The 17099-nt window shown below is 43.4% G+C and overlaps 2 protein-coding genes across 7 annotated transcripts in view; one reads left to right on the top strand and one right to left on the bottom strand.

Moving 5' to 3' along the window:
* Positions 1–8467, top strand: part of fcho1 (FCH and mu domain containing endocytic adaptor 1) — a 46804-nt gene extending 38337 nt beyond the window's left edge. For both annotated transcript variants that reach the window (XM_011474072.4, XM_011474071.4), the window contains exons 18-27: positions 614–1669; positions 2880–2986; positions 3058–3253; positions 3400–3514; positions 3999–4154; positions 4228–4360; positions 4459–4655; positions 5946–6010; positions 7220–7387; positions 7959–8467. In XM_011474072.4, the coding sequence (XP_011472374.1) occupies positions 614–1669; positions 2880–2986; positions 3058–3253; positions 3400–3514; positions 3999–4154; positions 4228–4360; positions 4459–4655; positions 5946–6010; positions 7220–7387; positions 7959–7987 (2222 nt within the window). In that variant the 3' untranslated portion in view covers positions 7988–8467. The remainder of the gene's footprint in view (positions 1–613; positions 1670–2879; positions 2987–3057; positions 3254–3399; positions 3515–3998; positions 4155–4227; positions 4361–4458; positions 4656–5945; positions 6011–7219; positions 7388–7958) is intronic.
* The window catches only part of rfx2 (regulatory factor X, 2 (influences HLA class II expression)), a 29495-nt gene continuing 20860 nt past the window's right edge, over positions 8465–17099 (bottom strand). For all 5 annotated transcript variants that reach the window (XM_078945919.1, XM_078945921.1, XM_078945922.1 and 2 more), the window contains 12 exons: positions 16834–16953; positions 15828–15949; positions 15638–15756; positions 13635–13747; positions 13408–13559; positions 13220–13317; positions 12448–12597; positions 12145–12353; positions 11051–11204; positions 10918–10960; positions 10670–10781; positions 8465–10405 (listed from right to left, as the gene is read on the bottom strand). In XM_078945919.1, the coding sequence (XP_078802045.1) occupies positions 10351–10405; positions 10670–10781; positions 10918–10960; positions 11051–11204; positions 12145–12353; positions 12448–12597; positions 13220–13317; positions 13408–13559; positions 13635–13747; positions 15638–15756; positions 15828–15949; positions 16834–16953 (1447 nt within the window). In that variant the 3' untranslated portion in view covers positions 8465–10350. The remainder of the gene's footprint in view (positions 10406–10669; positions 10782–10917; positions 10961–11050; positions 11205–12144; positions 12354–12447; positions 12598–13219; positions 13318–13407; positions 13560–13634; positions 13748–15637; positions 15757–15827; positions 15950–16833; positions 16954–17099) is intronic.

Raw genomic sequence — 17099 nt, 5'->3', positions numbered from 1 at the left:
AAGTTTATTCATGGCAACTGAACTTAAAATATTCTTTCTTGAAAAGTTTCGTCACTGGCGAAAGAATATTTTAAGTCCAGTTGCCATGGCTCCATAATAACGCCACCTGGATGAACGAGAGTCTTCAACAACCAACGGGTTTTTCTGGTCTGAATACACCCCAAAATTCAGATCATTATTTTTAAAATATAATATTCACACAGTGTAATTCCAGTTTTTTAAAGTTACATCTGTACTTTAAAAATAAAGTTTGCGTTTCATGGAATCACTTTGAACCATTGTTTTTCGTTCAAACTCATAAATCATTGCAGAAAGGTATTTTTGAAAATCTAGATGTTAAAGTCTGACTCGAATGAAGCAGATTTGATATGACTTTCTGTAAAAAGTCCAGATAAAAACAGGCGGACACTGATGTCTGACCACAAACGCATGGTTTACGTCAAAGATGAAGAACGTCAGGGCACTCCCAAGAAAGTCTAAAATGTTTGTATTTATCCAGACAGAATCAAAAATCTTCTTTGGATTCGAGGTTTTGGTTACTTTTGCACCTTTAGTTTCAGAAAAACTGTTTGGTCTGGAACTCTCACTGATGGACCTGTTTACTGTCTTTCAGATGCCGCCTTCTCATCTGACTCTTCCTCCCCGGAGAATGTTGAGGACTCAGGCTTGGACTCCCCCTCCCATCAGCCTTTGGGACCCTCCCCTGAGCCGACGGGCTGGGCAGCTTGGCCCCCAGTGTCGCAGAGCAAGGAGCAGACACAAACCCTGGGGCGACCGGTGGACCCTTTCCTCTCTGCTTTTCACGAACCCACCCCTGGACGCAGTGCAAACTCACAGGACGATTATGCCTGGTCTGCCCCTTCCACACGCCCTTCCCGTGGCCCCCCAGAGAAGGACTCCGCCTCTCAGTTTACTGCCTTTTCTCAGTTCCCCCCACCTGAGATGGAGCCTTCTGTGTGGAACTGCAAGCACATTCCCACTGAGGACCCCTTCCTAGCCGTCTTTGAGAGGACGGTCACTCAGGAGACGTTGAACTTTTCCGACCCCTGGACGCGCCCTCCCCCCTGCCAGTCCCAGGATGGCAGGGGCAAGGAGGCTCGCGGAGACCCGTTTACTGTCTCGCTCACAGACACCAAAACCCTCCCAACCCACTCCTCTTCGTCCTCATCATCCTCGTCTAACCGCAGAGACAGAAAGCGGGACCGCAGCCTCCCCCCTCCTGTCACCTCAGACGACCCGTTTGCAATAACAATGATTGGCAGTCCAACTCATCAGTCCTCTCTGGCTGCAGCAGCCGGGGGGGTGATACCCCCCCTCCTGAGCTCCAGCGGCCCCACCGGCAGCAGCGGCAGCAGACCGGGGGCCGACTCCAGCTTGAACTCTTTACCCGAAGCCCAGCCAAAGAACGAGCCGCCGCACTGGAACTCTGTCCACAACCCATTTAACGAGGTTTCCGGCTCCAAGTCACAGGAAGGAGGGGGCAAAGGAGAGACAAGAAAGGGGGGGGAGAGAAGAAAACATCGATCTTCGGAGAGCGAACCGCGCAGGAACGCCCCTCCCCTCACCAGGCATTCAGGGCCCCAGGAGGACCTTTGTTTCTCAACAGACAAAGATCAGGACTGCCTGAACCTGAACACGCAGATCAGCTGCACCATCAGCTCTCAGAGGGGTACCACTAGATTTCCTCTTCTAACTCCATAGAAACGCTGGAAAACCTTCTACAAAACCATCAGATCAACTCTTGCAAATCTAGCTTTACTCTTTGTAGATTCAATAGACGTATTTTAAAGTATTTGTCAAATTTTAGACGCATTTGAACTTTTTTCTGCAAATTACAAATCAAAAATACGTTTTGAAAAGTATTTCTCAGCAAGCATTGAGTCATCCTTTAGTGGCAGAAATACGCAGATTTTAAAAGATGTTCACAAAATAAATATCACAATTCTTATTTATCTGATGAGGGGAAAAGCAGTTAAAAGCGGCCTACCTTGCCTTTTTCTTTCTTTTTTTTTGCAGTTTTCTCATGATAGCTACATCTACTATATACTAACAAGTTTTTTTTTGATAACGAGATCGTAGACGTCGAGATAAGAATAAACTGTAGCGTCCCTTTCCCCCACTCAGACGCTGAGTTGTAATCTGTTTTAGGTGTCTTTACTTTGTGATTACAGTAGGCTGTAAACTAAGCCGTACAGCTTGCCCAACAACGGCAAAGAAACGCTTTTGATTTGTTGCCGTGGCTACGCTCTCCAAACGTCTTGACTACAGTTTTTCCGGTTGCTGTTTTCAATTTCATCAGTGAGCAGATGAAGGGACCAGGCCGTTAACATGGTTACAGAGCGATGCATGAATGTTTTTTCCGTGTCTACAAGCAGGTGATCATAAATGGAAAAGTCAATTTTCAGTGTTCTCGTGCTACCATGATCTTATTATCACAAGAAAAACAATTGTTTTCTTGTAAAAAAGAGAGGTAATATTACGAGAAAAGGGGAGAAAAAAAGAAGAAAGGCAGGCTGTTCACGGCTTCTGAAGTTTTCTTTGAAATTGGTTCATTAATACATACTTAAATATATCAAACCTTTTAAGTTATGAATTCATTAATTGATTATAAAAAAATATAAGAAAATAAGGCTATCTCCTTGAAAATATAATTGTAAAAATAAACTTTAAATCAAAAAAACATATTTCCACATATTAGTACTCACATATATCCCCTTAAATTTATTGCATATAATGATTGTCAAATAGCTTATTGACAATGTGGACTGTACCAAATCTAGCAGATGCTGAATGTTGGCCAAATCCTAAATCTGGGTTGAATTGAAGGTTGGATTTTGGAGCCAGCTTGTTTGGACTCAGCAGCTCTGTATTTCCTTCAGGCTCCAAACACAACTTCAGACAGGACACAGCTGACGTGGCGGCACCTGCTCCTCAGAAAGCGGCCCACGCCAAAAGGTCTTCAGGCCGCTTGAGCGGCTGTGAAAGGGTGAGTACCTGTCATTCACGGCGGTCGAACGGAGCTGAGGGGGCCCTTATTTAAATTCCTCTGCGTTTCAGTCTCGGTCGCTATGTTCTTCACCGCTGCCGGAGCCCACTCCCTCCTTCACCTCCTCTTCCTCCTCGAGCCCCAGCGAGTGGGGGACTCAGGTCCGAGAGTGTGATTGGGGGGGGCAGAACCGTGGGCCCAGCCCTGCTAGAATAGGACAAGCCTCCCCTCTGTCATATCAGCATCAGGAGCTTCAGCAGAGGTCGTGTAAGTTCAAGTCTATCCTGAATCCAGATTCCCGCATTAAGTTTGTCTGTCATTTATTAGCTCTGCAGCAGAACAGAGCGACCTTCCATAGTTATCTTTACCTTTAAACATTCAAAGAGTCTTAATAATGTTTTTTCTGCCTGCAGTGCATCTGTCCAGAGGTCCCAGTCCCATTTCTCTAAGTGCACAGGAGGCCTGGCCCGTAGCTGCAGCCATAACCGAGTACATCAATGCCTACTTTAAAGGAGGACAGCACAACCGGTCAGCATGATGTTCTTTTGCTCTCATTTGAAGACCCACTCTGATTAAATTCGTGTTTTTGGTGTTTTCCTCATAGTGGAGGACATATGTAAGGAACATGAAGCCTAAAATTGCATTTCTGAGTTTGGAGTGAATTAGGAGCAGATGAGAAATGGCATTTAAAAAGGTTCATATGCACTGCTAATGTTTGTTTAGGGGTGTGAGGGGCTGTAAGCTAGCAGACAAGCATGAAAACAGATGAATGATGGGAAGTGGGAGCGGACTTACCGGTACTCCACAACGGTCCCATCCACCACTCAAAGTCAATGAGTACTGACTTTGTATGAATACTGCCGCTCTAGAAAAGGATCAGCTCAGCTAAAAACAGCATCATCATAATTAAAAGACCACTGGGGACGCTTGGATCAAGAGAGGATTGGGACTTAAATGAATGCCAGCTCCTAATTTCCAGTGATTACATTGAGCTGTTTCTTTCTGTCGCCAGCTGCCTCGTCAAAATCACAGGAGACCTGACCATGTCCTTCCCAGCAGGAATTACCCGCATTTTCTCAGCCAACCCCAACATTCCCATTCTGAGCTTCAGGCTGGTTAACATTTCAAGGATCGATCACTTCCTGCCCAATCAAAAGCTGCTGTACAGGTCAGCTGCCCACTGCTGCTCCGCTCTGTCCATGCCTGTGTCGTGTCTTCACCGCTGCGCCGTTTGTCCACAGCGATCCGTCTCAGACTGATCCCAACTCCAGAGACTTCTGGTTCAACATGCAGGCTCTGCAGCTGCACCTGCAGAGGGAGGCTGAGCTCAACCCCCAGGCTTCGTACTACAATGTCGGCTTGCTCAAGTATCAGGTCAGGATTTCAAAAGAAACTTATGTGGAAATCCATCCATCTGTAACTTTTAGCAGAAAATAGGATTTCATTCAGGACGTGGCCTCCTATTTCCTCAGGTGTCATCTCAAGACCCAGGTAGAGCTCCTCTCCTGCTGTCGGCCGAGTGTCAGCGGAGCGGCACAGTGACCAGAGTGTCCCTGGATTATCACTGCTGCCCCGCCACGGCACCCTCCACCCAGCTGACCTCTGTCCAGGTGCTGCTGCCTCTGGACCACGCCGCCACAGACGTGCAGTGTCAGCCCCCAGCCTCCTGGTAGGCAACTTGGATGAATCGTGGTCTTTTCTTTTGAAGATTAGGCTGTAAACCAGGGGTGTCCAAGTCCAGGCTTTGAGGGCCGGGGTCCTACATGTTTTCCAATCGCGGCCCTCAAGGCCTGGATTTGGGCACCCTCGCCTTAAAGCATCCACTCTGCTGAGGTGGAGGCAGTTCTAAACATCAAAATGATAAAACCACAAATACAGAGAATAAACTTCCTTCTAGTTCAGTCTATAGAGCTCTTGCACATGGCCCCACAGAGTCTGCATGAACCCCCTTTCTGCCATCTTGAGAGTCAAATTATTGCAGTCAGACAAAGAGTGTCGCTGTGGCCGACCTTTGTCGTGTCAATCTTTTGTTGTGTCCGCATAACACAACAAATTGTGATTAAGGAGCTACCAGAGTCATGAGGAAGAGGTGGCGGTGTGCGCGTTGAAAGACTGGGTTGCATATGATTAAAATGTATTTTTATATGTTGACCAGATTAAAAAAAACTTCATATTACAACAATGCAATGAGCATCAACAGCGTTAATATTGCAATAGTAATTTCTCATCCACATGGTGCAGGTGAGGGTGACAGAGAAATAAACGGCTCTGGTACATTCAAGCTCTGCTGGAACCTGTGACGCTGCTTCCTCACATCTGGAAAAAAGTCCCGGTTCCAGCGCCGTTTAAAAGTAACAGATTGGCCCCGATGCATGATATAACCCAAATATGTGTCACTTTTAAGACAAAAAAAATGTGTAACCATAGGCCTAACTGACACAAAATGTTCACTACCGTCGTCATCCCGCGGAAATCAAATGATTTGACGAAGTTGCAGATTTTACCTGTCGGATGTATGGGAACAATGTGTTCTTGACCCCAAAAATGGCGGACAAAGGCGCACTGACATGACGTCTATCAGGAGTAGTTCCTTTGTTTGTTGTGTGAATCCAGGGGAGTTTGCTGTTTTTGAAGCTCTTCCTCAGCAGTGAGATTGAACGTGGTTTGCTGTGGTGGATTGATTATCAGTTAGTTTAACTGGTTACATGTTTCCCTTTTGTTTTTTTAATTGATTGAAGAATATAAATTTTAAAAAAAAATGGAGGTTATCTAGTTTTAAGTCACTGTAGCATAATATGTCCCTTCACACACGGTGGTGAAGTCTGCTGTAACATTAGGCAGATGGTTTTTAGAAAATAACTTCCAGGTGGATCACATCAAAAGTGTTTTGAAGGGTTTTGACAAACTTTTGGCACACGGCCGCTGTACCCTGAAGTGTAATGATTCCTCTGCTTTACAGGAACGCAGAGGAACGACGGCTGCTGTGGAAACTGCCCAACTTGTCCCCCACCAACCACAGCAAAGGTCAGAAGCTTCTGGTCTTACCGTGATTCTGCTTTGACGTGAAGGGAGGAGGACGTCCAGCTTCTTCTGTGTCTTCTGCACACAAATGTGTGAAAGCATTTGAATGCATCAGCTGCTTCCGATAGTCTGAAGAGCAAAGTCAGGCTGGGATATTCCTTTTAGCTTCATGGTTAGCTTACCAAATAATTGGCTTCTGTTTGCTCCTTTATTTGAAAAGGTGAAGCTTTCCTCTCATATAGCTTAGCAGGAGGAAACTGCCTGACAGCTTTAGTGATGGGTGGGACGTTAAAAGCAAAAAGACAAAAGATTTCATCTGTTCTGCTTTATGAGCCAGGAGGAAAAGCAGGAGAAGGTCAGCAGAACTTCTGTTCCCTCCACTCAGATGAAAATAGTGCTCTTGGTGTTTTGAACTTGTTTTTGTGGCATTTTTCTCATGATGAAGGCAACATGTAAAGAAAATTAAGCTTAAATTGTTGTGAATGAGGAGCAGGTTAAAAAAAAAATGCAGTTTGAAAAAGAGAGCATTTGTGATGCTGAAAATATGCTGTTAGGGCCACAAGCTCCCTGCTCCGCTCCTTACTGTCTGTAGCTTTTACTGGATATAAACAGTACAGAGAGAACAAGATGCTGAGTGACGGTTTGATTCATTTAGAGTCATTTCAGTGCAGTGGCCAAGGGGTAAAGTGTCCACCTTAAAACCAGGGCAATAGGTTTGAATACAGGCCCGTGTCATACCAAAAGTGCATAAAGGGTTGGATTTTAGACCTGCAGATGTGACATCAAATTAAATCAAACTGGATTTATAGAAAGTTCTTCTCAGCTTTACAATTTTTAAAAACAAAATTGAAATTAAAATCAACCCTCCCCCCTTCGTTGAAACATGAACCCCATGAATACAGGCATGAAAACATGACTGTCATTATAAAAGGCTGTAGCTCTTTGCTCCCTCAGAGAAACCCAACCTTTATTTAAAAATGGGAAGTTGACATGGATTTCTTGACCAAAATTCAAATATTAACCTCAAGTCCCCACTCCGACCCTTTGATCTATTGTCGTTTTTAGCCTAAATCCCCAGATTACTGGTTCCACTCACGTCTCAGCATCAGCTTTCCAGTCCGGGTAGATTTTTAGCTTTTATCTGACCATTTCTGTACGTCTAGTACTTTATTATTTGTGAGGGTTCTGTCATAACAAGCGTGTGTCCTGCAGGCTCGGGGACGCTGTGTGCCAGCTGGCAGTGCCTGGAGGTTCCCCGAGGCCCCCCACCCAGCCTGGCTGTTCAGTTTGTGGGCTCTGGGACGTCGCTGTCGGGCATGGGCGTGGAGCTGGTTGGCAGCCGCTACCGTATGTCACTGGTCAAGAAGAGGTTTGCCACAGGTGACGGCCCCAACCCAAAGCTGAGCTTTTTCTTGACTTCACTGTACATAAAGTGTGAAGGCTTTTTAAATGTTTCTATACTCAGTTTAGGCTCTAATTTCTACTATTTTACATTAATACTATAGTATTAAAAACATTTGTAACTGACCAGTCACTTATTGATGGATTATTGGCAGGAGAAAGTTAAAATCTTGATGATAAATACATTTTTAAGTTTGTTTTTATAGGTAATTGAGCGATACTTATGCATTTTCTTGCTGACTCTTCCTGTAGCCTCAGCTGCAGATTGAAGCTCGAGGTGAAAACTAGGAACAGTTGACTTTTCAAAGCAGGACAAATGCACCTGTCAGTGTCTGAAACCAGCAACTCCTTCATGAATGAGCTCCAGTTGTGCTGAAGGTTGCTAGGAAACAAAGTCACCGCGTCGGGTCAAACATTACTTAACAGTTACCCCACTCTCTTTGCAATGAAGATGCTACAAGTTCACGAGTGACCTTTCCAAAATGTTGGAGGCGGTTTGTGCTCCCCATTTCTCCATTGATGGTGTGTTTTTGGTTTGTTTTTTTGACAGGAAAGTACATGGCAGGCTGCTCTTTATGAGCCCTGGCAGGGACCGACGAGGACCCGAGCTGGGAAAACGTTGCACTTTTCCAACCTTTTTGGTTGAAGTCATCTTCTGCAGCCGTAACTCGGACAACATGCACTTACTTCTGATGGCGTCCTGCTGCTTTAGGACCAAAACTCTCCACCCTTCCCTCTGACTTTAAGGTTGTGTGTCGTATGTTTGGTTGTTCTGCTCACGTCTTCTGGATTTTCTTTGCCAGCCAAGCTAGCTGTCCTCTCTTGATTTACAGAGGAAAGAACATTCTTTTTTTTTGGAATAACATTTACTACATTTCTGTCTTTTGCTGAGTTGCCATGGAAACTAGGATTTTTAAATTATGTAAATATTGTATTTCATTACAATACTTAAAGAAATTAAGAAAAAAATGGTGGGGGGGGACTGTTTATTTGTTCAAACTAAAAAAAATTGTGATGTTGCAACTTGATTTGAAAAAAGAAATAAATGTCCTGAAAGTGTTTGGTTTACGTTTATTACACATCGTGACAAAGTACAAAATACAGCCAACTATGCAGTTTATTACAGACCATCTACTGTCCTTAGGCTTGTTAAAGCAGAGTCAAGAACAGCTTTAAAAATACACAAAAATAAAGGTTCAGTATACTTGTAAGAACAACCTAGATCAATAAAAATAATAATTCGCCAAATAAATCTAAAACAGCATTACAAAAGATTACAAAGTACACATAGAAGTTTTTTTTTTCCCCGAAAGCACTTTTTAAGGCAAATTACTGTGACAGGCACGAGTTACAGACAGCCTTAAATAACTCAAAATCAATGCTACAACAAAATCCTGTGGAGGAAAACATCAAGGGAAGAATAAAACAACCACATTTTAACACAAAGTTTATGAATCAGATTAGTTCCAATCTTTTTTTCCCCCTTTTGTTTCATGTTTGTATGAAACTGCAGACCTGCAGTTAAAGGAAATTCTCTACCTTTCACGTAAAGTAAAGTCGCATCAGCTGAGTCGCACAAGAAATAAGTTTGTCTAAAGATATTTTTATGTTCTTTAAAACAAAAAAATCAGGTGATCTTGGTTATTCTCCCAAAAACCTGTGCACATTTTCACTGAAAATGAAGACATCTTTGTTGTATTAGCAGAGTTTCTAAAGCAGGGGTGTGAAGATCCTTAAGGATGTCTGTTTCCAGGTCCAAAAGTTCAGATTTTCAAAGGAAATGAAGTAGATTTCAAACGGAACCAACGTAGAACTGCTTCCTGAACTAAACTGAGCACAGCGCAGAGATCTGAGGTAAAATGAAATGTTAAGCAAGTCATTACAGACTGCTGCCACACAAGGTCCACTAAGGAGAGAAAATAGTCTCCAAACATTTGTGCGTGCATAATTCTTAATTTGTAACTCCTTTGATACATTTTGTGTGCAACTATGTGTACTTGAAGTTGTGTATTCACATGTACAATCAATATCAAAAACATGAATATAAAATGCACTTTACGCAGGCACAACTGGAAATTACAGCAGCTTAAGACGATTAATTCAAAACGCACAAAACTTTAAATGGTACACACACCTACCTGATACATACACACACTCAAAATCACATTTATGCGCAGATCCAAGTACATTTCTTCAGATTTGTGCATATTTGATGCGTTTAAGTGCTGCTAGTATGGGTGTTGCTGAGTTGACAAATACTAAAAAAAATAAAAAAAAAGGATCATCTCAGCACTCAAAGTTAATTTTAAAAACTAAAAACATTAAAATGATAACATGGGTAACAGAAAGTGGTGGAATAAATTTAGAGAGAAAGGGTGAAAAGAAACTCTGACGACCCAGCATTCTAGAAATATTTAAACGCATCATTCACTCAAATCTAGAGGCGTGAGAAGAGTCAAAACCCCTCCTGCACTTGCAACTAATCTGTGCATAGATGTGTGGGTTTGAACTATTTAAAGATTCGTAGGAACATTTTGTATTAGTAGTTCATTTTAAGCTACAGTAATTTCAAGTTATGCGTGTGTATTTGTACATTTTTAACATTCGGGTGTACGTGTGAATACGCAATTACGCACAGAATGTACTGTATGAGTTACAAATCCAGTCTGATACCCACACAAATGTTTGGAGACTATTTTTCCTCTTCACATCTCACTGCCTGACGCGGCGCTAGTGGGAATAACGGAGAAAAGTCCTTTGGATCTGTAGGCTGCACGGTCTTCTTCCCGTGTCGGAGCTGCAGCGGAGGCAACAAGGAGAGCAAAGCGACACCTAGTCGACGTTAAAGGTGCTTGGAAAGTTTCTGAGGTTTGGAGACGATACATTCATACTGCGGTTGAGGCACAGCTGAGGGACACAGGCAGACATCTGTAGTGGTGGTTTCAAACACAGCTAAGGCACTCAGATGTCACCATGGCACAGCTAATTGAGACTTGACTGTAGAAGATTTGAGGAATCAAAAAAAAAAGAATATATTACACAAAATTCATTCACAGTTACAACAGGAAAACAATCCGGCCTGTGTTACATCCCCGTGAGTTAAATTTCAAACAAACAAAAAAAAAAACAACAATAAAGAATGTTTAACATCTGGATGACTGACACTGCTACACTTTTTCTCTATGTACATTGCACACCGTAAAAAGGCCCCAGAAACCGCCTTCTCGCAGAGACGCCGGTCCCTGTTCGGACTGGACTCACATCTCCTGCAGAGATTGGCTCATTTCGATCCTCTCCCTCTTCACAGACGGTTCGGAGATTTCTCTGGACGCATCGGCGTCGCTGCCCATGCCGCTCATCTCGTCGGAGGCATCTGCCAGTGCGGGGTTAAAAATTAGCATCGTCTGAGCTGCTTCCAAAGCCGCGAAACGTCTTCAACTTAAAAAACTAGGTCCAGATGACCTTTCCTTTTAAGATCAAAGTGTTGCCCAAAAATAACGCATGCTTACCTTTCTCCATAAGAGATGGCATCATGGAGCTCAGGTCACTGAACTAGAAATGAACACATTTGTCAGCAAAACCATTTTTAAGTTAATAAAAAAAAACACGTTCAAGTATTTAGAACAGTCCAGCCTCACTGACCTCTCCCATGACGGCGATCGGGGTTTCTCCGGTGGCCTGAGCCACGCGGTGCTCCACCAGGTAAAACATGTACTCGTCGTAAAGCAGGCGGATCAGGTGGAAGGAGCCAAAGCTGGCAGCACTGCGCAGGGTCAGATCTCTGATCACCATGGAGCTGCAGGAAGGGAAGGAGGAGCAAAAACCGGTTGAATGAAAAAGGATGACATCACAGCGGACGAGATGATCAAAAAGCAAAATCTCTTACGGGGTTAAAAATATAGTTTAAAATCCACTAAGGGAACCAAAACACACGTCAGAGATATTCAAAGGACCAAACAAAGTTTTAAAGGTATTATGGGAACATGGCCTATAGCGTGGCGACCATGTTCATTGCAGAGTGTGAAATTTGGACATTTTTACATTGTCGCACAATATGCGAAAAAAAGACTCATTGGAGCGATCTTCAAGGTTAATAAGTCTTCGGCCACAACAAAGTTTTTTTTTACATTTGACCCTTGGGAAAAGATCTTAAATTTTCTTTTTTTTTTTAAACCCCTTTAATATCATTTACAAATTAAAACTCGTCAAGCATGATTGGAAAGTTACTTGGGGAAAAAAATGTTTAATGTTTGTAGATTTGAACGGCATTGCTGTAGCGGAGCTCGGACAAGTGGTGTTCCTGTGTCGCTCACACATTTTTCACTGGAATATTGTGATGATGAAATGATATACAGGAATCCCTGGCTGAAGCTGAATGAAACAATACGACATGAGATTTGAACTTATTCAGAATGTGTCACAAAAAAACTCTGTTGCCAAGGAAATCAAAAATGTACTTTTGCTGCTGCTTCTAAAAATTACATAAACCTCTTTGTCAACCCGAAGCAACCACAAAAAAAAGTTGCTATGGAGATAATACCAACAGAAAAGCCGCCATTTTGAATTTTTTTTTTTATGAATTTGCCACATGCAGCTCTGACCAGGCTGGTAGAGGGGGAGAGTGAGGGGCATGTAGCAGCCGCTCACAGCCCTAAATTAATGTGTCCTTATATGTAGACTTTTAGTATTTTTCTTCCCTTTATGTACTTGTTACCATCTAAGGTGCTCATACGTACCTGTAGAAAGACCACTTTAGCAGGAACTGGCGAGCAGCTTTTGGGAAGCTTGGGTTCCCTTGGTGAGGCTTTAGGACCTGAGAAACCACATTATCCAGCCAAGTGGCCCACTGGTCCAGAGAGCTCTGCTGCTGCAGGGTGACCTTAAAGTCCTGCTCCAGACGCTGCACCACGCTCTCGTCACACTGACAAACCCAGGACGCCTGCTCCTGTACGAGGCAACACGCGGCAGGCCTCAAACACGGGAAAACTCCACGGAAAAGCTCCTGCTTATTTAAGCCGAAGCCTTTTAGGTGATCTCACCTGAACGTTGGCAAAGTCCACCCGGTTCAGATCCGAGAGCATCTGGTTGATCTGGGAGGTGTTCTGGAGGACGGCTCGTGCTGCCTGGGCCAGATGGTTCAGACTCGTGTAACGTCTCAAAGTCTGCGCAAAAGCACTGACCACTGCCACCTGCAGCACACACAGACATGGAAATGCACTGTAGCTCTTTTTTAATTTTATTTCCAGCTAAAGATGCTAAAAACATAATTTTTTTATCAAATAATATAAATGTTCATTTACTGTTACAACTCTGAAACTTAGACTTCTGCTAATGCTCTACAACATGTAGTTGTAGCGTTAAATAAGTTAATTCTACTCTAAGAGTAGGGGGGGAGGAACCCTCCTTCATGTGGACACCCCTGAGGTTTCTTCTCTTTTCCAGAATCCGTTATTTTGAGGAGTTTTTCCTTATTTTGAGGAGATTTTCCTTACCGTGAAGGAGGGTCTAAGGGCAGGGATGTCCAGTTTAGTTAGTTGTTTAGCATTTTCCTATTGAATTCTATGTGTTCATGATCCTTTTGATTGTATGTTTACTTTACAATTACCGGTACAAAGCCCATTGAGACGACTATATAAATAAAATTGGAATTGAATTTAATGCCTCATTGAGATAAATAATATAAAAGCTGCATCAAAATAGGAGAAGAGCTGTTTTTATTTGTAAAAATATAAAAAATACATGTATTTACAGACAGATAATTTATCAAATCTAGGTATTATAAAAAGAAAAAAAGGAGATTCTTGAAGTCACCTTAGTGCGAACAATCTCTTGGGGGAAGCTGGTCATGGCGTTGGTTAGCCAGCCCTCCAGACTTTTGGCAAAGTTCCTGATAGCCTGAGTGAGAGTGCCTGAAAATGTTATGTATATTTTACTTCAATGTTACCTGAAAAAAAACAAGAACTTTCTGAAAAGATTTTTTTGGCATCTTCAGTACTGACTGGGAACGGGGCGCAACACATCAGGGATGAGGACCTCCACCAGAGCCTGGTAGAGGATGTGGTCGCAGCTCCTCATCCACAATCGGACTGGTTCATATTTACACAGAGCCACCAGCTTCTCTCTGGGAATCGAACCTTCCATGTCATCATCGCTGCACACACACAGAAAAACAGACCGTAAACGCCGCCGTCTCATTTCATTTCTTTTCAAATGAAAAAATGTGCACCTGCTGGGGATGGATGTGCTTCCATCACTAGATGGCGCCGTTGAACACCAAAAGGTCTGCCAGAGTTTCTCAATGTAGTGGAACTGGAGATTCATCACCACATCCAAAGTGGCCTGCGAGGGAGGGGGGAGGAAAAGAGAGGGTGGAAACGGGGAAGATGGGGGGGGGGGGGGGGGGGGGAACAAAACATACAGAGCTGAACCATGGCAACCAGACACACAACAAAGTTTCTACAGGCCTGCAGCCTCCTGCTCGCCCCGGGCCCCCCCGGCTAGACAATGAGCCAGCTCAAACACAGCTCCCTGCACATTAATCATCTGGAGAATCCTAAAGCTTTGAGGGGGGGGGGGATTTCACTAAATGTTTTTCAGATCTTCAGAACATTTAGAAAGCAGGCAGCGCATGGAGAGTAATTCATACCTTCTCTCACTTTCAGTGACTTTGACCAAATATTTAGACTTCCTCTTTCTGGTTTGCAAGTGTGAACGTTTTTGACAGCAGTTTTCTGCTCAAAAGGAAACGCTGATCAGAGATGATCGACTTTGAAGAGTGTGACAACTTCAGCGTGTTCTTTTCAAAGTAAAACGCTGTCTATAAGAGCAGTGGAGACAGAGTGAGGGAGGGAACAGTGTGGGGTAAAACACTGGAGTAAATCTCCACTCTGTTGTGCAGAAGCCTTTCATTCACTTCGCGCCCGCAGAGTCTCTTCTTTCTTGATCTGGCAGGACATGCATTTGTTGCTGGGTCTTGTTACACGGCAGCGCAGGCTTCAATCACATGATATGTTTTTGCTTCCTCTCCGGCCATCACCATGGCAACCGTGTTTACGGTTGCCCCCAGCAACAAGTCAAACACGGAACACCAAAACAAAAGCGAGAATTCCCCGTCCCCAGAAAAAGAAAAAGAAAAAAGTGTGCCGTTTTTCAGGCATGCTTGAAAAAGAAAAATAACACGTTCACGTGCGCTGTCACATAAAGACAGCTGAGACCCCCCTCCCAGTCTAAGCTGAGTCGCACAACCACAGTGTGTTTTAACACCTAATGTGTGCTGAAATATGACCTCAATGAAGTCCAAATAATTCTGACATCAGGTGTTATGAGGACAACACTTAAAAAAAAAGATTAAATGTAGGCATAGGTGTTGCTTTCGGCCAACAGACCTAATAAATCGTTTCAACCAGTATCTGAGGGGTGGTTGTTAACAAAATAGAATAGTGCCATGCAGGAACATTAAAGGGGCAGGAGCAGTAAAAGGTGTGAGAGGGACAGAACTGCCCTGGCAGACAAAGCCGGCAGCCCGTGTGCTGTCCACAGACGAGGCTACACAAAGGCCCGAGGGGGACCACCACAAAGACACCGAGATGTCCACCCAGTGCGCTGAAAGGTTAATTGGCATGTCTTGAAAGCTGCACAGAGATGAAAAGACGGCTGGAACAAAGGCAGTGAGGGGAGGCTGGACAAGGGGAGGGAGGGGATAATATGATAAAGCAGGAGCTTTGCTGCTTTAATCTCGGCTTCTCTGCCTGTAACACCCCCCGTTTCAAATGCTGGGTATTGTTTCTTCACAGTTTTGTCATCTGTCTACTTTCATTTAGTGCCCTATCATGAGACGATGCCTGTGCAGGCTGGAAATGCTGTTATGTAATGCAGGATTCCTCCAGCAGCCGAATAGTTTGTGAATAAATTCTAATGATTTTATCCAAACAGGAGTTTTCCACATAAAAAAAAAAGCTGAGTGGTGTGTTTTACTTTTGAAAACGATGAATAAATAGTGTGTTTCTACAAATAAACTGATTTTATGCCTTCAATGTAATTATTTATCTCCTAATATAGCATTTAAAGTCATTTGATTGTGGTTTGAAGTTTGCTCCCACTCATAAAATCCAGACTGACAAATCTGTAAGTTGTATTTGATGCTTAACTATAAACAAAAATGTCTTCATTCCCTTCTTTAAAGACCTAATGTTTCCTACAGGTAAAGGTGCTGTGAAGCGGGGAACCCACCTCACAGTGGTCTCTGTACAGCGTTTTCAGCTTCTTGATGTCACCCATGTTGATGCGCTCGGGCAGAGGCTGGGAGCCCACGTCAAGAGGGGGAAACTGAGGCAAGGTGTGAGACGTATCTGCAAAGACAAAAACTGCATGAAGGCGGGGTTACAGAGAGGAACAGAGGGACGCAGAATCCTCATTTTACCAATGTAGTGCTGGTGGTGTTGGCTCTGTGCGGCCACTGACTGCTCCGGAGTGCTGTTGCAGGCCTGAGAGCTTCCGCACAGACTGTCAGACATGCTGTCCACCTTCTGCAGAGGCTTGAACCTGTGTGAACATAGGAGGGGAACACTCAGTTGTTTGTTGACGGTGAAGGTCTGGAAAACCAGGAAAAACAAAGTCTGCCAGTCACGCCAGTTTAAGTCTTCGAGCGTCCAGTTGCAATGATTAAAGCAGATGAAATAATCCCTTCCTAATCTTAATTTATGAACTATTGCAATAGCTATTGCAATAGCTCTTTTGCCACTGTAGGAGACAAAAACCTCAAATGTAAAATTGTGTTTAGGTAACAGAACTATTTTCTTTAGATACAAAACAGATTTTCTGTTTCAAATTAGCCTGAATGAAACATTTTAAAGAGGTCTGCAGAGCTGTTTTTAGAAAAGCCTCTGCAGTGTTTCAGACATTATTTGAAGGCTTTCGTTGGCTCAGCCAGCCAAGGAGAAGTTGGATTGTGGGAAATGCAAAGTATAGAGATTTCAATCGTTCCGGGAAAACGATGGGGCGGAAGGACTTTAAGCCTCACAAAAGTCTTGATTGAGATAGAATTTTTTTTTTAAATTGAGCATCTGTAAAAATAAACGGTGGTTCCCATGCTTTAGTCCCATCTAACCACTGAAGCACCAGTCTTTGACTTTTGTGAAGACATGAAGGGAGTCAGGAAGGGAGTCAAAGCAAGAACTGTGCCTATCTCATCCATTGGCTGATTTTATTGTGCTGATTTTATGTATTTATTTTATTTTTTCTGTAATGTACAGTGTCCTTGAGTGGCAAGAGAGGCGCTATAAATAAATTGATTATTATTATTATCATTGTTAGTAATTCAGCACAAAATGTTATTTCCTACTTTAAAAAAAAAAAAACATTTAAAAAAGCATCAAATGAGGCGGGCTGAGAACATTCTGAGTGTCTGTCGGGGAGAAGGGACTGACCTCTGCTTCTGGTGGACCGGCTGCTGCCTCATGGCCATGTACTGGGTGTCCTCCTGCAGCCGGTTGAGTGGAGAGTCTGGCTTCACCCGGATGCCATAGTAATGATACTTGGAGTTGCCTCTGGCAGATTGAGTGGGAGAAAATATAGAAACTAGTGAGAAGGAGCCCTCCCATCAGTGAAATCACTATCATTATCATCTTCCACTGGCAAGTCTCCAATGCCAATAAGCATCATCATATTCGTCACATCTAGAATAGTTCCATGA

Source organism: Oryzias latipes, chromosome 4 (assembly GCF_053564925.1).
Source record: "Oryzias latipes strain Hd-rR chromosome 4, Olatipes_Hd-rR_3.1".
NCBI classification, from domain to species: Eukaryota; Metazoa; Chordata; class Actinopteri; order Beloniformes; family Adrianichthyidae; genus Oryzias; species Oryzias latipes.
This window is presented reverse-complemented; position numbering and strand designations above follow the sequence as displayed.